Source organism: Phyllostomus discolor, chromosome 3 (assembly GCF_004126475.2).
Source record: "Phyllostomus discolor isolate MPI-MPIP mPhyDis1 chromosome 3, mPhyDis1.pri.v3, whole genome shotgun sequence".
NCBI classification, from domain to species: Eukaryota; Metazoa; Chordata; class Mammalia; order Chiroptera; family Phyllostomidae; genus Phyllostomus; species Phyllostomus discolor.
The window spans coordinates 36,196,428-36,221,647 of record NC_040905.2 but is presented as its reverse complement, the minus strand read 5'-3'; the positions used below and the strand labels follow the sequence as shown (position 1 = coordinate 36,221,647).

The window sequence follows — 25,220 nt, the reverse complement described above, 5'->3', positions numbered from 1 at the left end:
AGGAGGAGGAGGAGGCAGCATCCTTGAGGTGAGGAGGAGGGGCCCATCCAGGGGGCCCCACCAGGTGTCCAGGAGCCTCGGCCCTCAGTGGGTTCCAATGGACTTGTGATCACCAAGGGAGCCACTGTGCCTCTTCCCAGTCCCTTCCCTAACCCCACCTCTGTCCCACCACCTACCACGATGGCTTTGAAGAGAATCCACAAGGAATTTCATGATGACCTAGTGCGGGAGGCCCCCCCCCCCCGGCCCAGCACAGTGTTCTGCAAGTCCTGCTGGAGATAGGTTCCTTTCGCAGGGGGCAATAATGTTGACAAAGGACAGTCCTTGTCAGGGTGGAGTATTTTTCTTGTCAATTCATTTCCCAACAGATTACCCCTTCAAACTACTGAAGCCTGCATTTACAACAAGAATGTATCATTCAGATATTAACAGTAACGGCATCATTTGTCTGGATTTTCTGTGGTCACAGTGGTCTTCTGCACTAACTTTCTGAAGGACTCTTGCCCATCTGTTCTCTGTTGTTCGATCCTAATCCAGATCATCCCTTGGTGCTTAAGAGTGCTCGGGCCTACAAAATTGGTAGAGACAAATACAACAGAGCAGCTCAGGGATAGACTCAGAAATATGCAATGTAATGAAAGAAATTATTGGATAGCCTCTACAAATAAAGATAGGGGAATTCGGAAAGAGGAAGGTCTTTTGATTTCCATTTGACTGCTTTCTATGAGCTCTTCCCTCATATTCCCCTGTGCTCTTGTTTACCTGATACAGCCCTGCTGCTTGTTGTACAGGCTTGTTACAACAAACTAGAAACACTGAGCCTCTGGACCAGCATTGCCCCCTAGCGGCGAGGTGTGTGTGTGACAAGCCAGTTTTCCAGGTTTAACCCAGGTTTGGGATTGCAAGCTTTCCTGTTACCTTAAATTTGGATAATGGCAAGGTGAGGGGTGGTGGGTATGGTGTGTGCTTGGATGGGCGGAAGCAGCTCCGCTGACCTGTAGGACATGGTTTTTAAAAAAATATATTTTACTGATTGTGCTATTACAGTTGTCCCATTACTCGCCCCCTTTCATTCTCCTCCACCCTGCACACCCTCTCCCACCTACATTCCCCACCTTTAGTTCATGTCCACGTGTCATAAGTTCTTTGGCTTCTACATTTCCCATACTATTCTTGCCCTCCCCCTGTCTATTTTCTACCTACCATCAATTCTACTCATTCTCCATACCTTTTCCCCCTCTTCCCTCCTCCCACTCCCCTGTTGCTAACCCTCCATGTGTTCTCCATTTCTGTGGGTCTGTTTCTGTTCTAGTTGTTTGCTTGGTTTCTTTTGTTTTGTTTTAGGTGTGGTTGTTAATAATTGTGAGTTTGCTGTCATTTCATTATCCATGTTTTTTATCTTCTTTTCCTTAGATAAGTCCCTTTAACATTTCATAAAATAAGGGCTTGGTCATGATGAACTCCTTGAACTTGACCTTATCTGAGAAGCACTTTATCTGCCCTTCCATTCTTGTGTGTTTGGTTTGCTCAGTTGACACATAGGTAGTACCTCTTATTTTTCTTATGTTTTTAACTGCTTAGAGATCTCTTTGGATGTAAGGGCGAACATTCATTGGATGGAAATACTTGTATATATTTAAAGATCCTGTTGTTCCTCTGGAGCTTGTATGTTTAAAAATGATTAATCTGTGTAATAAACTCATTACTACCTTCATAGAAAATGTGTCACATTTTTTCTTTATAAATGCTATTTGATGGGCATGATGAAGAATATTTTTTAAAAGTTATGTACTGTTGGGTATAATTAGCCCTGTATAATGACTTGATTAAGTAGAAACTCATTTATTATATGGAATTTGCTGTTAAATGAGTTTTCAAGGATATAGGAAGTGACTGTGTTAAAATATCTGTGTCTTCCACTGACTACAGTAATGGAAGTTTTCTTCTTGGTTTTAAGATTTCCTCTTTCCTCACCCCTGAAACCATATCCAAAGCGGCCCCCATGCCAAAAGGATGCTGTTAAATTTCCCCAGTGGACGGACCCCCTACCGAGCACTTCACAAGAGAACATCCCAGTGAGGCCGCTTGTGATGGTGAGTGTCACTGCTGCTGGGGGCGGCGGTCGGGAGAGTGAGCAGTGGTCTGGGAACCTCCAGGCCCAGCCTGGTTCCCTCTGTCAGTGCCTCGTTGTGAACTGTGGTCTGGAAGTATGTCAGAGCAATATCTTACTTGTCAGTAGCTGAGAGACCAGTAACAAAGAAAGACTCGGCTTTGCATTTTTTTTTTGCTCTTATGTATTGACATTTTGACCAAATATATGGTAGCTGTTTTCAGAAGTTCAGACCAAGCAGTTTTTTGTTAAAACTCCCTTATTATCTCCTTTTCCTTTCTGTTCTATACTTTGCTCTTTTTCCTGTTTGTCTTCTGCTTCTGAACTTTATGACCAGTTGAAAGTGAGAAGGTTGGGATGTGGAGTATTATGGAATGAGTCCTACACAAAATATGAATGAAGGAAGGCCTAGGTGGGTGACTCAGTTAGTTGGAGCATCACCCTGTACAGCAAAAGGTTGTGGGTTCCATTCTTGGTCAGGGCACATACTTAGTTTGTGGGTTCGATCCCTGGTTGGGCGCATATGAGAGGAAACCAGTTGGTGTTTCTCTTGCTCTCCTTCCTTCCCTGCCCCTCTGAAACCTAAGCTCATTGAACTCCTTTTGGGGGGACATAACTTTTTCTTTGAAATATCCCCAGAAAGACTATCAAGATTGAAATAATGCTTAAAAAATAAAATACAGAGAAAAATTTTGTAGAGCAGTTTTTAGGAATTGGTTAACCTAGTCTTACAAGACTTGATGTCCATTTCATACTTTTGTTTGCAAAGATTTGATATAAACATTTTTTGGCAGCGTAATGAAAAGAAAAGAGTTACCTGATGAGGTTGTATTGTATCTTGGAGAGAATAGTTAAGCAACTTAGGTTTTATCAAAGATAATTCAAGAAAAAGTGACACCGTTGACAGAAATGGAGACTCTGTAAGGGCTTGCAGATAAGTCAGGGACAGTGATGAATTTGGTTTGAAATGTGTTTGATGATAAAGTTGGGTTGTGTTAAATGGAAGTGTCTAATAAGCAGATGGAGAGAACGGCCCTGGAGCTTGGAGGAGAGGCCATATTTGGAAGTCATTGTTCACTCGACGAAGATGTATTAAGTGTCTGTTGTGAATCATGTATTGTATGAGGCTCTACAGATACAATGATATGCCATACAGTTTTGCTCTAAAATGGCTCATAATCTAGTGAAGCATACAATACAAAAATAGATTATTAGGAAATAAAGTGGAACTACTCTGAAAGAGAGAGCACAAAAGGTATTTGAGGACTATTTAATTAATTCCTAATGAGGAGTACTTAGTTAAGGTCTACTTGATAGTCCCTATCCAGAGAAAATTAAATTATAAGCTCTATGAAATAGGTACATTATTTTTTTGCACATTCATGTTTAAACACCTCATCAGTAGACCCTGTCAGTAGGGTTGTTAGTCAACAGACATTTTTTTATTATAAGGTCACCCAGTGTTGTTTATACAAAAGAGATAAAATTCCATGTTAAATTAATGTGTATTTATGGCATCAATATAACTTCCCTTTTCTATTCTGTGTTTCTGTGAAGTTGTAATATTCCTGGTATTACCTCTGGGAAAGGAAAACCAACTGCTCATTAGCACACTTTAATGCACTGATGACAGTGACTTCTATCTTATATTTTCAGATTCAAATTTTTGAGGAGCCCTGAAGTGGTAGAGCAGTGTTTCATTGGCCATTGCCCCGCACCCCACCCAGTGTACCACTTTCCTGGTCATCTGACTCTGCATTTGTTTTGATAACTCTTGTCTTGCTTTTTCTTATACTTCCCCCTTAAGTGAAGTAGTAGAACTTTGGAAGCTCTCTGCTTATTATAATTCTGTCAAAGCCTGCACTGCTGCTTCTTGAGAATTGTCCCAGGAAGGAATGGCAGAGCCATTCCTCTTTCCCTTGATAGAGGTTTTAGAATGATGAGGTTAATAGTTAATAGAGAAATAGTTCATCTTTCTTAAAGAACTTGAGTTCATTATTCGTTTATTTCTTTTCCTCTTTCTGACTCTGCCTCCACTTTACTAGTTGGTTTTGGTTTTTGTTTTGTCCTATCTTCTCCTCTGCCTAGCAATTATGTCAAATAAAATGAAATACATAAAATTATTTCTTGCGTTTGCTGAGGGGACAGTACCATGTGGAAAGTAGGAGTGTGCGCTCTGGAGCCACACTGTTGGGTTGAATCTTGGCTCCTCCTTTACTAGGATTGAGCTTGTTTCTGTTTCATTCACTGGGTTTGTGTTGCAGTTTCTTTTCGGTGGAACTGGGATGGTATACCCCTCTGGGGTAGGGTCGTTGTGATAATGAAGTGAGTTCTCACAGGGACTCAGTAACTTAACTGCTATTTCTATTATTAATGTGTTCAGTAGAATTGTTTGCAGCAGAGACGAAAGGAAAAAATTACTCATAACATCCAGAGAGAATTGATATTAACGTTTTTTGCTGCGTGTCTTTCTGAGCTCTAGTTTTGCTCCCTGCTGTCCTTGTGGAGTCCTCGTTTTACCTGCCTGCTGCGGATGCCAGCCATCTGGGGCTGCTGTTCAACATTGTACTCGTTTGATCTTTGCTTACAAAAAACAGAGAATTCTTGAAGTTAATATAATTTATTTTAAACAATCATTTAATTTGGACAGTGTGTGCATTTGGATAGGAATTCCTCTACTTAATTTTGAAATAATACATTTTATTTCACTGTTGCTTCACTGAGTGTCTGGGACTCCCACAGGAAATGTCGTGCTTCTTGTCATAGCTGATCTGCCGTTCTTGGATGTTCACTAACAATACGACCGGAGTTTTAAGAGTCATACTTTATTTCTCTGCAGTCCATACAAAGAAAGTTAGTTTATATTTGCTATTACTTTAAGTCAAATTAAAGAAGTATCTCATAAAGCTTTACCACTGTCTATTGAAGTATTTATTCTCTTTCTTTTTACTCCCCTCCCCACCATTAGAATTCTGAGATGTGGTACAAGCGTCACAGTATTGCTATTGGAGAGGTGCCGGCTTGCCGTCTTGTCTACCGCAGACAGCTGACAGAGGCCAATGTGGAAGAGATATGGAAGTCTATGACGTTATCATAGTATGTGCACTTGACATTAATGAGACTTTTTTGTGATTTTTTTCTAATTTGCTTTTCCACTATCCTTGGCATATTTAATTTTCTGAACTTATGTATAAAAATCTTAACTTTGTATTATTTGCAGCTATGCTGCTTATTAAACACAATTTAATTAAATTCTGGGCATTTTCTATGTTATTTATAAAATACTTAAGAATAGACATTTGAAAGTTCTTAAACTTTCTAGAAACTCTGAACTCTTAAGGAAACACATAATGGAAAATTTGGTCTTTTAGATATTAGATGTACTACAGGTAATTAAAGTTAATGATGTTATAGCAAGTTTTTTTTCTCACAAAGATGTAGCAGTTTCTCATCATTGGATATGTTAATGGCAAAATGACATTTTTCAAATGTGTTCTATCATACTCAGTTTCTAGCTTTTTTGCCCCAGAAATATTGGGTGAAATGCATAAAAACAACACATTTTAAAGATTGATTTTTTTACAGTGTCAGTTTTTTTGGCAAATAATGATTTTTAAAAAAGTAATTAGTTAATGTAATTATATTTATCTTTTTAGTTTACAGAAAATCCTTGGCCTAGATTCCTTAGAAGAAGTTTTAGATGTCAAACTTGTCAAGTCCAAGTTCATCTTACATAATGTATATAGTGTGAGCAAGCAGGGAGTTCTTATCCTTGATGACAAGTCAAGTAAGTGCATAAAACTATTTTGTTTCTGGTTGATCAGTATGTTGGTGCACAGTTGTATCACCTTCTTCTTGACACTTCCCTAAACCCTAAATAAATTTACCCCTCATTACACATAGCCTCCTGTCACATCCTAATACCTTTTACCTAAGTGCTCGCTCGGATTAAAGAAATGTCATAGAATGATGAATATTCAGGAGTGAAAACCTCAGCAAAATCCATCCAGAGACTAGTTCAGTGTTTGCTACACTGGGCATTAAGTGGTTCTGAAAAATCCCTGAAAAGTGAGTAGGTTTAAGACCTACCTGAGAGCTTGAGTCAGTTTTCAGGTGGACCCTGGGGTCTGATTGATTTTAGGTTCTCATTGACCTTTTTGTAATGGTATTTCTGCATCAGTTTTTCTAGGATACTCTTGGTTTATGTTATTTTTTCTTTTTTATAAAGGTAGCTTTTTAAATGTTGAAGGTATTTTAATTTTTTTAATGCCTTTTTTCCCCCAAGCCAGTTTACAAATCAGAAAAAAGAAAGACATTTAGTAGGTACCTATCCTGGTTTTTGATTTGGAAAAATAGTCGCTGTATATGGAGTGGAGTCAGAATCTCCACACTGACTTTTACAACCTCCTTCCCCTGGATAAGGGAGGGACTAGAACTGAATGGGCTGTTTGGTTGGTTCTTCCTTCCCTTCCAACCCTTGATGCTGGGAATTAGCTGGAACTAGAATGACCTTTGGCTGTGGAAAGGTGGCACAGTAATTTGGGGTTTTATAATTTACTGTTAGAGTTAAGGCTGGAGGTTCCTGGCAGCAGACAGCCCTGTGCTAGAAGGGGCCTGAGCAGTGGTGAGAGGGGAAGAGTTTGCTTAAGGCCAAGTTTCCTGACCAGCACAGCATTTGTTTTTGAAATCTGAAATGCTTCCCCTTCTATAGCCCTTGTATCAAGAATGGAGGACATCAGGAAATAGAAATAGATTTGTGAATTTGTGAGTTGTCTGGTTAATACCACATGTAAAATTAAGTTACATAGAATGAGGGGGTTATGGCCTTTGAAATGCATCTGAAGTCCTTTCACATTCTCTAAGTACAGCAAACGTTAGTATTTTTAGCCATCGGTCAGATGACCAGTCATCTTTTGGCATATTAAGTAAGTTCTTAAGAAAGAAGAAAGCATTTCATAGGACTCAGCCTCATTAGCTCTAACAATTCAACCAGTGCCTGCAGTTTTGCTGAAGGTGAAGATGAGGAAGTGGAAGCATGAGTGCTGGCCCGTCTCATCAGATGCCCGTGGCAGGGCCAGAAGGAAGCAGAGACTCTACCAAGTGGCTCATCTAGGGTATTTTGTAGCGGTGCTAACCGTTGTTATTTTAAAGCTGTCCTAATATGAATGGCTTATATTAATATGTCAGTAGAACTTTGCCTTAAAACATTTTGAAAATTGAAACATAATGTGATACCTATGTTGGACCTTGGACATAGAGATTTCACCTTTTATTTAAGTGTTTGGTGAACTGATTTCACAGGTGTGTTTGATGACTAATATTTTTGCTTTTCCTATTTTTGTTTTGCCTGATGCAATTCTTAGGATAATTGATTTATTTGTTAGTTTGTTTCCCTGGAAGAAACCATCACACTTCTTGTCACTAAAGCTTTGAAAAGTTCATCTTGTTCTTAGAGAATTTTGCAGGCATGATTTATACAAGCACATGAAATGCTGCTGCTAAAGAAAAATTTCCATCTTTTAAATGTTCTAATACATAGATGATTTGTGATTGGCAGATATGTTTCATATTACTTGGGCAAGTACTACATTCTTATGATACCAGCAATGTATATATATAATTCCTAGGGTTACATGCAATTGATTAAAATACCTTTTTATTTTTTTTTTCTGCAGAAGAACTTCCTCACTGGGTACTGTCAGCAATGAAGTGTTTGGCAAATTGTAAGTACTAATTGTCTGCCAGTTTTATGAAATTAACAGAAATTAATGCCCTGAATTAGAATATATTTTTGCTGGTCCTCTTTTCTGTGGCACCTTGGAGGTGGTTGGCTGCTTCAAGATGAATTTGAACATCTCTTTCCTAGCCCCTGTCTGTTAGAAACTCATTGAAGTGGATGGTGAATGCAAACTTCATACTTTTTATAAGTGTATGACCACAGAAGTTGCTGCTGATGCTCTGGGTGAACAGTGGAAGGGTTATGTGGTTCGAATCAGTGGTAGGAACAACCAACAAGGTTTCCCCATGGAGCAGGGTGTCTTGACCCATGGCCGTGTCCGCCTGCTGCTGAGCAAGGGGCATTCCTGTTACAGACCAAGGAGGACTGGAGAGCGAAAGTGCAAATCAGTTCAGGGTTGCATTGTGGATGCCAATCTCAGTGTTCTCAACTTGGTCATTGTAAAAAAGGGAGAGAAAGACAGTCCTGGTCTCACTGATACTACTGTGCCTTGTCTCCTGGGGCCCAAAAGAGCTAGCAGCATCCTCAAACTTTTCAACCTCTCTAAAGAATATGGTGTCCACCAATATGTTGTGAGAAAGCCCCTAAACAAGGATGGTAAGAAACCCAGAACCAAAGCACCTAAGATTCAGTGTCTTGTTACTCCACGTGTCTTGTAACACAAACATCGGTGCATTGCTCTGAAAAAGCAACATTCTAAGAAAAATAAGGAAGAGGCTGCAGAGTATGCTAAACTTTTGGCTAAGAGGGTGAAGGAGGCCAAAGAAAAACACCAGGAACAAATTGCCAAGAGATGTAGGCTGTCCTCTCTGACAGCTTTTACCTCTGAGTCTAGCCAAAAATGAGGTCTTCTAAAATTAGCAAATAAATAAGGATAAACATAAGAAAAAAAAGGAATATATTTTTGCTCGATGGCCTGAACATTGATTTGACACCCGTGAGACTGGTAGTTAATTGTTTGGAGATTGCTGTACTTTTAGTGATAAATTTGTCGCATGGTGAAAGGGCTGAGTTATAGAATGCTTTTAAAGGAATTTTGTGCTTTTATTTTCTAGTGGATTATTTTTATTCCTAAAACATTTATTCCTAAATACGTCCTATATTTACATCATCAATTTGCTTAACGGATCCTGTCTGCTATCGGCTTTATACAGGGTAATAGTTTAAGTAGGAGAGAAATGTTTTAGAAGACTAATCTAATGGTATGCAGGATGGTTTGGGGGGAGAAGGACCTGCATGCAGAGAAACAGGAGAAACTGTTTCAGTGATACGGTGAAGATGCCTGAATCAGGGTGGGCCCTCTGAGGTTTTTCGTAAAAATCCCTTTCACAGGTATGATATCCACTTTATTGGATATCATAGGCACTGTGAAGCAATGAATGATTATAGTTTCTCACTTCATATTATTTTAGGGGGGATTTTCTCAAACAGATGATTTTAATTAGAAGAATTCTAGTGATTTTGTTGACTGATAGTGGTGACGTTTAGTCTCCAGGGCCTTCTGCAGCCTCGCTTGCAGGTCACCACTGAGAGGTGGTTTCTTTCATCCCTTTTGAGTGAGACTGGTATGTACAGAGGCAGGTGTACAAAGTCTTGAATTAGTAGAGTCTGAATTATTTATTTAACTGTAGTTAGTTTTGCTTGATTAGAATGAAGCTAAAATAACTATTTAGCTTGCTGTGAGGGATCTCAGTGGTGATATACAGAAAATGATTATATACTATCGATCTGAATGTGACTAGCCGTATAATAAGTTTGTGTGAACCCCAAAGTTTTGTGTGTTAACTATTAAGACTATCATAACTTTTTGGTTAATATCGTGGAACCTCTCTGATGTAGAGTTCTGTGGTTTTCCCTTGGGACAGTAATTTTTATTCTCCTTGCTCAGTCATTTGAAATCAATTAAGTTTAAATGATATCTTTGGCCACAGTTGGCAGTGACAAGATAGAAGGTATAAATGGGAGGTTAAATTACCCATTTCTCAATTACTGGCAAACTTAGGATCTGGTGGTTGATCAGCAGGGAATGAACAGAGGAAGCCAGAATAACAAATCTAGGCTATAATATATTGTAAAATGTGTGTGTGTATACATACATATATATATATATATATTATTGTTGACACTATTAAGGAATAGTTGAATTTTCAGATGATCAAAACTTAGTGAAGAGTATGGTTTTCCCTCCAGGAAAATGTATCAAATCACAAAATTTTGCAGAACGATTAGAATAATTGGAATTTCTTATGAATGGAGAAGAGAGATGGGAAGAGCAACTTAGTAGTTTTCTCCATGTGTGTCAGGTGGTGGTATATTAGGTGGAAATTCTTGGCAACGGGGACATGTGTCATATGTATCAAGTGCAGTGGATGGTTGGTATATCCATAAAGATACTTATGTATCAAATAAGAAAAGGTGGTCAAAGGGCAAGGCCAGCCTTTTGAATAATTGTATGAAATTATTAATTTCCTAAATTCTTATTGGTCCCCCAAATTTATTTTGAGTCTATTAAAATTCTGGCCTATTTCTTACCCTTCTTTGTTTTTAATGAGTCTAGATTCCCTTAGAGTCATCTAAAAGGAGCAGAAAGGATAGGCTGATTATATAATATTTTGAAGGCCCAGCACCTTCTTTTCTGTAAATCTGCTGCCTCCTTCTTTCCTTTAAGCCCGTCTGCATTTATGGTGGATCGTGTGCACATCGGCCTGGGTACTTTTGTTGTTGATCAGCCTTATGGTTGACCACGGAATGAAAGACTGACGTTAAATATATATAAAGCCTGGTTAACTGTGGTTTGTTCTTTGTGCATGTAGACTGCAAGGATTCAATCAGAAATGGATACAAACAACTCTTCCAAAGTCTGTCAGAATAACGTTTATAAAAAAACTAGTTAAAAAAATATTCTGAAATTCAAGATGCTTAAGAAATAAAAGACCTTAGAAATACAGCCTCTTCTTACAGAGGTCAGTATGTGAGTTTCCCTAAAACTACCAGTTTTCCTAAGACTACCAGTTTCCCTAAAACTACCAGTAGTAGTACCCTCTCCCCCCACCTTTTTTTTTTTGTATGTGATGAAGTGTTCACAAAAGGGTACAGTTGCTTAGAATGAACTGCATACTTACTCTGGGAGAGAGGAAGTCAAGGTGGTGTGCATTGCTTGCTGGGGAACATCATGCTAATAATGACAGTATTTCCATTGACTAAACCTGCAGTATTTTAGTGGAGGAAGCAGGTGACAATGGTGGCTGTTTGCTGCTAGGTTAATGTGGTACCACACATAGAGATCTTTCAAAATTTTTATTATTTAGTCAAACAAATTAAGTTATTTTGTAAGAAGTATACTAGACTATTAAAAGGTAAGAAATTTTTAGAGAGACCAACAAAAAGCCACATGCACAGTGTCTCAGTGGCCTTGGAATGTGAAGGCCCAGAGTGCTTGTCTTTTTCAGTTTGATGCTTTCTCTTTGGTTATAGCAGTTCTATAGTTTGAATTTCCTTTTGTTTTTTACTGGCTTCATCTTTTATTCTGGGGGTGGAGATCTGTGTGGGTACAGTTGTTTAGTTTTGGGTTCTGGCCCAGAACTGGCCGGTGCAGTCGGACTCCTTTCCTCCGTGCCGTGAAGGAGAGTGAGAAAGCTGGCTGAACTGTTCCTCCTGGGACTACTGGCCATGTCTCTGAAGGCACGGGGCTGTCACTCATCTCTCCACGTGGCACTGAAGTCTGCGGTTTCTGTGTGGATTGTTGGGGGCATTTGCTGCCAGCTCTGTAGAGAGCTTAGCATTTCTTTCTTGCTCCTCTTTGGTCCCACGTGCAAGTGCATCTTTGCCCTGCTGCTGGCGCAGGGCAGGGCCGGGACCAGGTTGTTCCAGGCTTCTTACAGTAACTCTAGCCTTGCAACAGGACTCTGCTTGAGATTAACTGTCTTTTGATGGTTCGTTGGGGATTAAATAGAGTTTTATGATCAGAATGAATTATAAGACACAAGGTAAAATCTCCTCAGAATATGTTTAAGAAAAAATGTATAAATTCTTATCAGTCTGAAATAGTGTACAGGCAGAAATTGATTATTTCACTCAACTCTGACTCTAGAATTTTATAATCTAGCAATGATAAAATAATGAAAAGCTTTAAAATATCCTTGTGACTTGTGTGTTACACATGTGAGCTAATTGTCATCAGGGTCAGCTGTAACAAGACTAGGAAAATACTGAATATTTCAAGGAAAAATTATCATTCTTTACATTGAGTAAAAATGCCTTTCAGAAGGGCATAAAAGAGAGAGTGGATTTTTTAGAAATGGAAGTAAGCCAGTGATTTTTCTCACTGTTTCATAATAGATTTCAATTTAGACATAAATCATATTTGTGTAAACAACATGTATGGCAATTTATTTAATGTCAATTTCCCCCATGAAATCTTTTCTGATCTTTACTGTGCACAGAGACTAATACTTAGAGGTGGTTGTCATGCTAATGTTTCTCTTCCTATCTCATTCTCTTTCTTTTTTTAACAGGGCCTAATTGTTCAGATTTGAAGCAGCCTACATATTTAGGATTTGAAAAAGATGTCTTTAAAACAATTGCGGATTACTATGGTCACTTGAAAGAGCCTCTGCTTACCTTTCATCTCTTTGATGCCTTTGTGAGTGTTTTAGGTAAGTTGGAATATAATGAGCATCTATACATTGATGTCAGACTATTTCATTTTCACTGTCGTGAGACTTCCATTAGCCAAACTTGCAGAAGCCTGTTTGAAGTTAAAACTGATGGGTTACTTGCCTAGTTGGTGTCCTGCTTTCAAAGGAGGAAAAGAAGATGGTTAAGCTATATTAGGAAACTCAAAGCAAGGGCCACTGGTTATTTCTTAATAAAGAACAATATGTTGCATGTCATTTTAGTACAAAAAAAGTGTGACTTTATTGGTGGAGAAGAATGTAAATTTGACACTGTTCATGAGTAAATCTGCGGCTCCGAATGTGACTTCATGAACTGTCCGGCGTGAGAGATGTGGTTTCATTTAGAAATCTAATTTCTTCTTACAGCAGGAACAGATTTTTGTAGAACTATTTGTTAATTGTGACATGTAAAATAGAATAACTTCGTCAGTCTCTAACACTTGCTGCTGTTCCTCATGAAGATTTATCCTTCAGAATCCACACCCTAAAAAACATGGTAAAAGCAAAAATTCAACATTATTGCTGTAGGTCTTTCTGATATTGTTTTTTCTTCTAGGAAATCAGATTTTCCTCTTGCCATTATGATTGTCTAATAAGTACTGTTGTTTTCTTGTCAGAAGATTTGGTTTAATCACTCAATTTTTGTGTGGGTACCATACTATGTTATGTAAATTTGTAAGAATTAGCAATCTTCTCCCTTTCTTCTCTTCCCTTTCTTCTTTCAGTTTTTCTTTCTTCTTGGAAAGTATGGGTGCTGCTATAGTATCTAAACAATGTATTAACAATATGTAAATAATTTACTGATCTCGTAGCACGGTACTTTAAATTTTTTAAAGATTTTGTAGGTTTTCTTATAATGAACAAAAACGACAACTATAAATCATGTACATAAGAGTGGGTTTTGTTTTTAGAGAGACCAATATTTTTTTAGTATTATTTTATTATTTTTTAATATTTTATTTTTTTAAAGATTTATTTATTTTTAGAGAGGGAAGAGGAGAGAGAGAGAGAGAGACAGAGACAGAGACAGAGAGAAACATCAATGTGTGGTTGCTGGGGGTCATGGCCTGCAACCCAGGCATGTACCCTGACTGGGAAGCGAACCTGCAACACTTTGGTTCGCAGCCCGCGCTCAATCCACTGAGCTATGCCAGTCAGGGCTGAGAGACCAATATTGGGGACAGACAAAGGGATTAGTTCTGTTACTGAGTTTTGAGGCCACTGGGTCTTCTTGGTGTTTTGTTTTCAGCCAAGGAGGACCAGAAGCCTATGTACTTGTGAATATCATGCCTGATGATGAATACTTGCTGTTATTTAATATGTGTGTGGACTGATTGAGTAGATTTTCATTATAGCCACTTGACTGCCATTATGCTACTGGGAAAGAATTCTAAAGATTGCCTTAAAAATCACTTCTCAGATTTTTTCCCCTCGTTTTCCATTTTTATAATGTCTTATTGTACAATTATCTGTTTTAGAAATGAAAGCACTTGGAACTTTTAAAAATGAAGTCTAATTTGAATCAGTTATATTTAAGGTGTCACTGGTCTATTTTACCACAATTTTCATTTTGAACTCAGCTAGGAATTAAAGCTGATAATTTCCAAATTGATGTCAGAGTCAGCCGCCCTCTAAAATATCATCTGTTGAGGGGTTAGTGTGCAGAAGGCTAGATGGAATGGAGAATTTCCCTGCACTTGGGTATCAGCAAGACCAGACTAATAATGTATGTGGATGGTCATCATGTACTAACCTTCCCTGATCCAGCCCTTCCTGCTTGAATACATTCGAGATACTCTGCACTGAAAACCACATCCTTATGTAGAAGCAGAAAGTCTTCTAGATTATGGAAGACTATTATTTGTTTGTATGGTTAACAAAGATTATCTGATAGAGAAATCCTGTTAGAGCCTATGGGAGAAGACGGCATCTAGAAACTATGTATGGACAAAGCAGATGTGTAGGTTGAATCCCAGTAGGGTTAACTCCTTCCTTAAGTCTTTGACTTACTTTGTTTGGAATAGAATGCCATTAGGTACAAATGTTTTAAAGGAGGTAATCAATCTGTTTTGTGTAGAAGCTGAAAACCCTACAGCATTTTCAGTGGAAATGATTTTCAGTTCTGTTAATAAATTTCTTTTGAGGTCTATTCTTTTACTTCTAGCATGAAATAATGCTAGCTTGGTGCCAAAGCTGTGACCTGAGAGCAGTCAGTCATTACTGGTATATGAAACAGGACATTGAAGGGTTGTTAAAGGGAAATAAAAGAGGCATGTTTGGAGATGTAGGACTCATTCTTTATTTACAATTTAAAAAATGATGTGATTTCACTCAGCAGTCTGACCTAACTATTAATAATAATTATCTTTATTTTCTCTTATATATATTATTATTGTTCATTTACAGTTGTCTCACTGTTTTCCCCATTGCTCTCCCCTTCCCTGTCCCCCCAACTCCCAGAGTCAGTCCCCCCCATTGTCCATGCCCACGAGTCCTCTATTCTTGTTCCTTGGCTTGCCCCTTCCCCCCCTTTCCCATATTATCCCTCTCCCCTCTCGTCACTGTCAGGTTGTTCTTTATTTCTGTTGTCTCTGGCTCTGTTTTGCTCATTTGTTTGTTTTGTTGATTAGATTCCTCTTACAGGTGAGATTGTATGGTATTTGTCTTTCATTGCCTGGCTTATTTCACTTAGTATAATGCTCTCCAGTTCCATCCATGCTGTCGAGAAGTGTCGGAGTTCCTTTCTGCTGCATAGTATTCCCTTGTGTAAATGTACCACAGTTTTTTGATCTGCTCATTTACATAGTAGTTGATATTTGTTTTAAAAATGAAGATCCTTGTATTAAGGTCATAATTTGTCTGACTCTTGAATGGGTTGGATGAGGTACTATAGCATCATTTACTCACACTGCGGACACACCCTAGAATCTGTGTAACTTGCAATACTTTGGCATATTGAGGAAAGAGGAGGTGGATGGGAAGCACAGTAGGGCATGGGAGCAGGGAAGAGCACTTTAGAAAATTGGGTGACTTGTGGATTTGTATGTATAATGTTATAATTTGAGCTCCCACCCAGTGCTCTGTGGGCCATACCTGGCTCATAGACACATCTGGTTTGACCTGTGTGTTTTTAAAAGAAATTGAACTGTCAAACTCTAAGAAACAAAAAATGCACATAAGAATTTATAATTTTGGCTTCTTTAGAAAAAACTGGAAGATCTGGCAGTTGTGGGCTTGCATTTTCAGTGGCACAAACTGCTGCAGCTGTGTAATGTCTCCACTAGAAGGAGCTATTGTTTCAGGGACGTGAATTGCAATTTGCCGAGTGGCCTCCCTTTGCTTTTCAGACTGGAAAGCCAAGTTCCCTTGCTCATTTATTCCATTTGTCTGTTCCTGTAGGCAGCTGAGCTCTAGACCCCTGGTGTATTTGCTAGTAGGCTGGAAGACTGAGATAGTAGCTCTTTGTTGTTCCTTCTTCCTAAATGTTAAGTTAGAAGATACCACTGAAATTCACTACTGATTGTAGACTAGATCATCTGATCAATAGGTTGAGGTCTCCCTTGTGTTTTTAACCTAGAAATATCCATGAGGTCAGGTTTTCTCTTTGGTTCCTTTGTCTAGTGACTTCTAAGAAATCTTTGGCAATGTGCTCCCCCCTCACCTTGTTACCTCTTTGCACTTATGTCCTTCAAGTTACCTTGGGGTCCTTACCCAGTGATGGTTCCTAAGGGGAAAACAGCTCTTGTTTTGCAGAGTGCCTAGGTGGTGTTCTTGACCAGACAGGGCTCTTGCCCGTGTTAATCCAAAGTTCTTGCTGTTGGTGCTCTCTGCTCTCAGGGCCCAGGGCTTGCTTATGGCTGGAGCTTTTGAAGGTACAGATAGGCCAAGGTAAGGATATTGAAGCACCTCCAAATGTAATGACTATTGTTGTGTAGAGATTGTTGGCTAAGTGGCTTGAGGTACTCCTTAAAGGTGGAAATTTAGGGAAATGCCTAGGTATTCCCTGGCTACAACTAAATACATAAGCTATTTACAAGCATACTGGCAATTACTAGAATAATTGAAAAAATTTGTGGGAAATAATTTCATGCCTTTCTCATACCATTCAGCAGGATAAATTCCAGCTGGGCTAGAGAATTAAATGTAAAAAATGCAAATCTAAAATATAGTTGATATTTATTTGATATTGGGGTGGATGAAGGACTTTCTAAGCATAAAATCAAAAGAACTCATAGATATGCCGAAGCATTGGCATCCTTCAGGTAGTAAAGGGCATCATCTTGTGCACGGGTGAATCTATATCTACTTTTAAGCAAGTCACAAAGGCAGCTTGTTTGCCTTTGTCTAAAAGCCGCTAGGGAAATAGTTTCTCTTGCTGTGTCTTTCTTTAGGCAGGGTTTTCTTACCAATTGATGTGTGGTCTGAATTCTTTTGGCTTAGCATAAACCTCTTCTTTTTTAAACCTCTTTTCAGTGAAAATGAAATTGTGACATTTTTTTATCCCTTTGGTTATTGGAAAAGTACAGTGAAACTTTCCTGAGTCTCTTGTTCTGTGGCTGAACAGACATGGTCCCAGCGGCCTTTCTGGGAGCAAATTCCAGGCCTTCTCAAAAGTCTTCATATTTTACTTCTTTATTGAAACTCCCATAAGGAATAGTATGGTTAACATTACAGATGCTGGTGGACTGATTAGGTTTACTTTGCCAAAATGAAAATTTGTTTTCTTTATGATTTGGAAATGGAAATCTGATGTAACCTTGGAGAATGGGAGGAGGGCGACACAGGCAGGTTATTATAGCCAAAATGTCACCTAACCTTTAGTAGCACAGAATATTATAAATTTTCATTGCTTTTGGCTTTATTTATTTCCATTTTAAGGAATAGTTGGGTTTCTTTGAGTATTAATTTATTTATTTACTTGCTATTCCTGAATCTAGCTAAATAATGAAATGGCTTCATGATTGAAAAAACTCACAGATGATTTGGTGGATTTTTTATTATCTTTTCATTGTTTTACCTTTATCTCACCAATGGAAACATTACCAAGATTAGGTATCTTGGTTTGCAGACCTAGTTGTAGCGACTTTGACAAATTGTTCTGCCTCTCTAGGCCCCAGTTTTCTTGTTGGTAAGTGACAGTAATGCCAGTCATAGACACAAAAGCGTTAAACGCAAAGCAATGGGTAACACTTATTTTCCTACAGAGTATCTTTTTGTTGTTGTTGTTTTGAAAATTACAAAAATTGGAACAATGTATAAACTAAGATAGGATAAGCATATGTTGCCATCTATTTATTTCTTCTCTCAAGTGATTGGAAGATTTTTATGTAAAACTACTTGTGATAGATCTTTACAATCTATAGTTGAGATAAGCAGTATCACATCATTCTGAAAAGGAGACAGGTTACCTCTGGGGCTGCAGAAGGCCCTTGTCATTTTCTCAGGACAAGGAAGAGTCATTATTTTTACGATGGCATTGAGACTGTAGAAATGATGCAAGATGAAAAAGTTACTCTTTTAGCTTCTGTTTTAGCAAAATGAAATAAATCCAAATAATAGGTACAACATTAAAACTCTTTGGCTGTAAAATGAGAATAGGATGCTAATATCCTGCAGAAGCTCTTAAAATGAAACCTAAAAAAACCAAGAAGCTCTTTGAAATCACTAACACTTTATGATCTTGAAGAACTCAAATGTACTTGCTGAAGATGTCTCTTGAGTTCAACTGCGTTGTAAAGCTGTGTTCTCTTGCATTCATTTTTTTCTGAATCCTGTAGTGTGCTTTTGTCAGTAAGCTTTTATTGAAGGGGAGAAAAATGATTAGATAATGGTGAGCAATGAGAAAGAAGTTAGGCAAAAAAGTAGACAGCTCAGATTAAACTACTTTTGAGAATCTAAGTATTCCTATATGTATTTGAACTGAGGAATGCAATACATAGCACTCCAACATTCAAAGGCAGAATGAAAAGCGAGTCCTGCTTTGCCATTTGAATGATGAGTAACATCCTTGGGACTGGATGCCAAGAAGGCCTTAAGTATTAAAGACACATCAACTTCAAGTCTTTTCTTTTCTTTGACCACATCCTTACCACTTTGTGAATCACCCATGTGCTGAGTATTTTCAGTTCTTATCCTTATCTCAGATCTGTCTCCTGAAATCAAGACCAGTGTCTGACTTCTGGCTGTGTATTCCTAGATGTTTGTTGTGCACAAGCCTCGGTTCAAACTCAGTAGTCCCTAAGCCATTGTTTCAGAAACTGCATGTTGGATGTGAATTCTATGTAGTAGAACAACATTTTTTTCTTTTTTAAAAAATATATTTTATTGATTATGCTATTACAGTTGTTCCATTACCTTCATTCCCCTCCACCCAGCACACCGTCTCCCACCCACATTCCCCGCCTTTAGTTCATGTCCACGTGTCATAAGTTCTTTAGTTTCTACATTTCCCATACTATTCTTGCCCTCCCCCTATCTATTTTCTATCTACCATGTATGCTACTTATTCTCTGTACCTTTTCCCCCTCTCTCCTCCTCCCACTCCCCTGTTGCTAACCCTCCATGTGATCTCCATTTCTGTGGTTCTGTTCCTGTTCTAGTTGTTTGCTTAGTTTGTTTTGTTTTTGTTTTAGGTGTGGTTGTTAATTGTGAATTTGCTGTCATTTTACTATCCATGTTTTTTTATCATCTTTTCCTTAGGTAAATCCCTTTAACATTTCATAAAATAAGGGCTTGGTCATGATGAACTCCTTGAACCTGAACTTATCTGAGAAGCACTTTATCTGCCCTTCCATTCTAAATGAAAGCTTTGCTGGATAGAGCAATCTGGGATGTAGGTCCTTGCCTTTCATGACTTGGAATACTTCTTTCCAGCCCCTTCTTGCCTGTAAGGTCTCTTTTGAGAAATCAGCTGACAGTCTGATGGGAACTCCTTTGGAGGTTACTGTCTCCTTATCTCTTACTGCTTCTAGGATTCTCGCCTTCATTTTTACCTTGGCTAATGTAATTATGATTTGCCTTGGTGTGTTCCTCCTTAGGTCCAACCTCTTTGGGACTCCCTGAACTTCCTGGACTTCCTAGAAGTCCATTTCCCCTGCCAGAATGGGGAAGTTCTCCTTTATTATTTGTTCAAATAAGTTTTCCTCTGGTTGCTCTTCCTCTTCTCCTTCTGGTACCGCTATAATTCAGATGTTGGAATGTTTAAAGATGTCTTGAAGGTTCCTAAGCTTCTCCTCATTTTTTTGAATTCTTATTTCTCCATTCTTTCCTGTTTGGTTGTTTTTTTCTTCCTTCTGGTCCACCCAATTGTTTTGCGTCCCAGTTTCCTTCCCATCACTATTGGTTCCCTGTGCATTTTCCTTCATTTGTCTTATCATAGCCTGCATCTGTTCATCTAATTTGTGACCAAAGCCAATCAATTCTGTGAGCATCCTGATCACGAGTGCTTTGAGCTGTGCATCTGATAGGTTGGCTATCTCTCAGTTGCTTAAAAGTACTGTCTGTGGGGCTTTCAATTCTGTTTGAGCCATCTTTTTTTTTTCCTTTGGTCTGGCCACACCTGTTACGTATGAGGGGGGGAGCCTTAGGTGTTCACCAAGGTGGGGCACCTCAGTCACTGGGCTGGGATGTAGTATGTGGGGGCAGGGTCCTAGAGGGAACAATGGTGCTTGCTCTGCTCTCCGTTGGACTTCAGTCCCTTCCACCGCTTCCCCCGAGCAAACTGGGCCCCTCTGGTGCCAATTCCCGTGTGGGTGGGCTTGTGCACCCCATGGGACTTTCCAAAGACCTCTCCTGTGTGGCTGGGAGTCTCTCCCTGTGCCTCAACCCCCACAGGTGTTTTCAATCAGTGCCCCGAGGCTCTATTTCCCAGCGCTGGGACCCTGAGTTGCATGCAGTGCCTTGCTTCACACTTCCTGCCTTGCTGGGTCTGCCAGTTGCCACCCCTCGACTGGGGTCTGCCAGCTTGCGCACTCTGGGTCCACCCACTGCGGTCTTGCGCACCCCAGATGCCTTACGTGCCCGGTCCCAAAGCTCTCTGCTCTCTGCACCGCAACTCCCACCTGGCTGCCCAGCTCTGCCCCTCCTACCGGTCTGGATAAACGGGTCTATTTTAACTTCTTGGTTGTCTGACTTCCACACAGTTCAATTTTCTGTCAGTTCTGGTTGTTACTCTGTTTCTAAATTGTTGTTGTCCCTATCTTGGTTGTGCGAGGAGGCACAGTGTGTCTACCTGTGCCTCCCCATCTTGGCTGGAAGTCTGTAGAACAACATTTAAAAAATTTTTTAAAAACCGACATAGGGTCGTCTGCAGACTATCAGAGTGCTCTGTGTATAGTAAGATTAGGTATTTTTATAACTTTTTTATTTTAAATACCTATGAATATGCATATGTGGTGTTACTATGTAAAATGTATTTTTTAATTTTAGTTGTAAAAAAACTTTAAAAAAACCCTGCTCTAAATTTATAGATGAAGGTGATTGTAAGGATTTAATTAATGTAAAGACCTCTCAGAAAGTATAATATTGCTCAAATATTACTACTAATAGTAGTTAATTGTGACAGATGCTTATATTTTGCATGGTTTGTCCTTTATGCTCAGATAAGGCAGAGCATGGTTTGTTCTTTACAGATAGATTAAAAATACCTTTAACTTAAGGCTTATATTTTAGAGTTGTATTCAGTTTTTCATGCTTATGTATTGTGGAGTTAGCATTTTAAAGTGGTTTGAGTTTCTTCAGGCATAAACTACATCCTGTTTTTTGCTCCCGAGAGGGAAATTAGCCATAGTCATCACCTGGCTTTATTGTTGACTCTCAGAAAAATGGTTTTGAAGTGCTCTCCTTTGAGTAAAGGAGCTAGTTTCAGGTTTAGTTATGTTCAGAAATTCCCTGCTTTTTTTATTGTTTCTAATCATGCCCCCAAGTTGAAGAATGTAGACTGGCACTTTCTTTGTCTCTCTGCTTGTAAAATGTTTATCATGCTGTTTGAACCAGCATTTCTACTTCTAGGAACTTCTCCTTAGGAAATAATTGGCCACATGGAAAAAATAGGAAATACAGTATAGTATTTAGGAGTTAGACTCTTAAACTCTGTGGGCTCACATCCCACCTACCACCAACGAGCTATGTGATTTGGGCAAATGACCTAATCTCTTTAAGCCTCCCCTTTTTAAAATTTATAAATGGAAATAATAATGGTATCTACCTCAGAGATTGTTATAAAGAATAAATGAGATATATTAACTCTTTAGCACACTGCTAGGTACATAATAAAATGCTTAATAAATGCCAGCTATTTTCAACATTATAAATTAGTTTCATCACTGTAAATATTAGTTACTATTATTAGTTTTAATTTTTTTAACTATATTCTGATTATGCCATTACAGTTGTCCCAATGTCCCCCTTTATCCCCCTCTACCCAGCACCCCATTTCCTCAGGCAGTCCCCCCACCATTGTTCATGTCCATGGGTCATGTGTTATATCATTACTTCCTGTAAACACATATTTTATTTTATTTTTAATCTGTTCTCTATTTTTATGTGATATGTATAGTGATGTGATAAACTGGGGCACAGCTAAATGTTCTTACAACTCAGTTCTTAGCCTGTCTTTAGCACCTGTGTTGCTCACATTAACAGATACCTAGGCATGTAACCTTTTACACTGCTGCTTCTTTAAACATTCAAAAACATTTTAAAAATTATCAAGTATTTCCCTATCAGTTTTGTAAGTTTTCTAATAATATTTTTGTGATTTCAAATTATAGCCTTAATGTGGTTGAGAAATGTTATTAATGCATGTGTGCCTTATACTCTAGGTTTGATCTCTTCTAAAATGTAGATTTACTTAATGACTACTAGGGCCTTAAGGCTTTTTTTTCAGGTTCCTGGAGTTTTTGCCAAAAGACTATTTCTGACCTGGTACAATGATGATAGGTGGTGGGCAGATGAACTTTTAAAACACAATCCAAAATTAAAATAATTTTTATCGAAGACATATATAGTAGCCCCAAAAAGTATGCCTACGTATATAGAGTTTGGTATTAAGTAGAGAGCATAATCTTTTAATTAATAATTAATAATTGCTGACCACTCAGTGTTAGCATCAAATAAACACCAAGTTGAGTTTATTGAGAGGAAGTTGTTTCTGGAAGCTATCCTCTTATCGTCCAGATAAGAAGAATGTAGTTGTGTATAAGGAGGACTAGCACATAGATTTGAATACCAGTTGAGTTCCTGGGTCAGGTACTAACTATTTTGAACTCTGGTTTCTTTGTCTGTTAAATGGGGCAATATTTCCTTCTTTACAGAATAGTCAAAATGATTAAATGTGAACAGATAAAATTGCTTAACATATAGTACTGTGGCCTAGAAGGCATTCAGTAATGTTACTCAGTCTTCTAAAATGAAGGAGCAAGGTTTTCCGAATCTCATTTGATTCATAAGGAGACAAAACGGTGGTATTACTGATGTCCCAAGTCTTTTCAGTCACTGAAATGACATTAATTTAGCACCTGTAATGTTCTGGACACCAGGGTAGGAAATGAAGAGATACTTGGCAGCATTAAGATTTGAAATGTGTGAGACCTTCCCATATTAATTCTGTGTTTAAGTTTAATTTGCATATAGATATTCTCTCGGCCATTATGACTATGGAGGCATTTCTCAAAATTTTGGAATCATTTTATTACCTAAGTATTACTTTAGTAATCTTCACCATACTCCTGTGAGATTGGTACTGTTAGTTACTATTATATTTCCATTTGCAGTTGAGAATTTTAGTAGATTTGAAAAAGGGTTGAATAATTTGCCTAGTCATTTTGTTCTATACAGTCATTCCATGCTCCTAGTACCTCTGCTTTTCAAATGTTGAATATATGACATGACTTTGTAAAAATTCTCTTTGGTAACTTTGAGGAAATTTTATAAATTATAGGTATCATAGGAAATTATTTGTATGAGTTCCCTTGACACTTTAAAATCTGATTTGTAATATAGCAAGCAGAGCTGACATCATTGTGAATAAGAATGAGGAAATTCTTTCTTGTCGGCTGTAGTACAGGTGGTACAGATGTTGAGAATGCAGACGCTGGACCTGACCAACTCCAGCTTGTGTCCTTGTAAGCTGTGTGACTTGGCATTATCATGAAAATTAAGCAAACAAACATATATGTATGTTAGCTATTTTTTGAGGAGTATTGACCCACGAATTGCAAACTCAAGACTAAATATATAAGTTTTTATTTTTTAAAAGGTAACGGAGGAACTTTTCTGCTTTTGACAATGATGGAGATTGGGATCCCAAAACTGGGATTGGGTTTACCCTTCTGTCAAAAAACAACTACAAAACTGGATAGGATAAGAGGCAACTATGTTCAGACATTGGACCACATGTAGGATGGTGGCCCATGGCCGAAGTGAAAACAATGAATTGAGCACTACGGTGCCGTGGCTTCCTGCACAGGAGAACTTCTCAGGTTGCGATGAAGGGAGGTGGAGGCCAGCTGAGCATGTCCGTCTTTCTCAGTTGGACAGACAGAAGTTGGATGAAGAGGCTGGACCTTGTAGTTTAGAAACCCAGAGAATGTTAAGGGTTGCATTGTGTCCTTTCTAAAATTCTTTTTTTTAAAAGATTTTATTTATTTATTTTTAGAGAGGGAAGGGAGGGAGATAGAGAGAGAGAAACATCAATGTGCGGTTGCTGGGGTTATGGCCTGCAACCCAGGCATGTACCCTGGCTGGGAATTGAACCTGCAACACTTTGGTTCGCAGCCCGCGCTCAGTCCACTGAGCTATGCCAGCCAGGGCTTCTGAAATTCTTATGTTGAAGTCCTAACCTCCATTACTTTATCATGAGATTGTAGTTCTATTAGGACCTTTAAAGAGATAATTGAGGTAAAATGTAGTCATATGGGTGACTTGCCAGCATGACTGGGGTCTTTATAAGAAGAGTTCAGGACACAGACCATACACAGACTAAGGGACGACCAGGTGAGATCAGAGCAAGAGGGCAGCCATCGGCCAGGCAAGGAGAGAAGTCTCAGGCGAAACCAGCCTGAGTTGACACCTTCATCTCTGACTTCTAGCCTCCAGACTTGTGAGAGAATAAACTTTTGTTCTTTTTTTCCCCCTAAAATATGGAACACTTCATGAATTTGTGTGTCATCCTTGAGCAGGGGCCATGCTAATCTTCTCTGTATTGTTCCAGTTTTAGTATTTGTGCTGTTGAAGTGAGCACAAACTTTTGTTCTTTAAGCCACATAGTCTGTGATAATTTTGTTATGACAGCCCTACCAAACTAATTCAAGCCAGTCATGCAGAGAAAGAGCTTTAAAAATCTGCATAGGAAGCCCTGGCTGGCGTAGCTCAGTGGATTGAGCGCGGACTGGGAACCAAAGTGTCCCAGGTTTGATACCCAGCCAGGGTACATTCCTGGGTTGCGGGCCATAACCCCCAGCAACCGCACATTGATGTTTCTCTCTCTCTCTCTCTCTGTCTCTCTCTCTCTCTCTCTCCCTCTCTCTCCCTCTCTCCCTCCCTCCCTCCTTCCCTTCCCTCTCTAAAAATAAATAAAATCTTTAAAAAAAAATCTGCATAGGGATCCCCTTGCATATTTCTGAATAAACAGTAAGCTGTGCATATCTAGTGTAATATTCCTTAAAGCTGGATAAATCTAAACCACAATGAGATACCA

The 25,220-nt window shown here is 38.7% G+C and overlaps 1 protein-coding gene, 1 non-coding gene and 2 pseudogenes across 2 annotated transcripts in view; 3 read left to right on the top strand and 1 right to left on the bottom strand.

The window, feature by feature from the left end:
• DEPDC1B (DEP domain containing 1B) overlaps positions 1 to 25,220 on the top strand; it is a 61,795-nt gene that overhangs the window by 20,800 nt on the left and 15,775 nt on the right. The window contains exons 3-7 of the mRNA XM_028523626.2: positions 1,958 to 2,093; positions 5,079 to 5,206; positions 5,767 to 5,897; positions 7,786 to 7,833; positions 12,362 to 12,502. Of these exons, the coding sequence (XP_028379427.1) occupies positions 1,958 to 2,093; positions 5,079 to 5,206; positions 5,767 to 5,897; positions 7,786 to 7,833; positions 12,362 to 12,502 (584 nt within the window). The remainder of the gene's footprint in view (positions 1 to 1,957; positions 2,094 to 5,078; positions 5,207 to 5,766; positions 5,898 to 7,785; positions 7,834 to 12,361; positions 12,503 to 25,220) is intronic.
• LOC114506150 lies at positions 181 to 970 on the top strand (annotated as a pseudogene).
• LOC114506139 lies at positions 7,952 to 8,692 on the top strand (annotated as a pseudogene).
• Positions 24,658 to 24,764, bottom strand: LOC114513738. Its single transcript, XR_003685863.1, has one exon. It is a non-coding gene; the product is annotated as a U6 spliceosomal RNA (small nuclear RNA).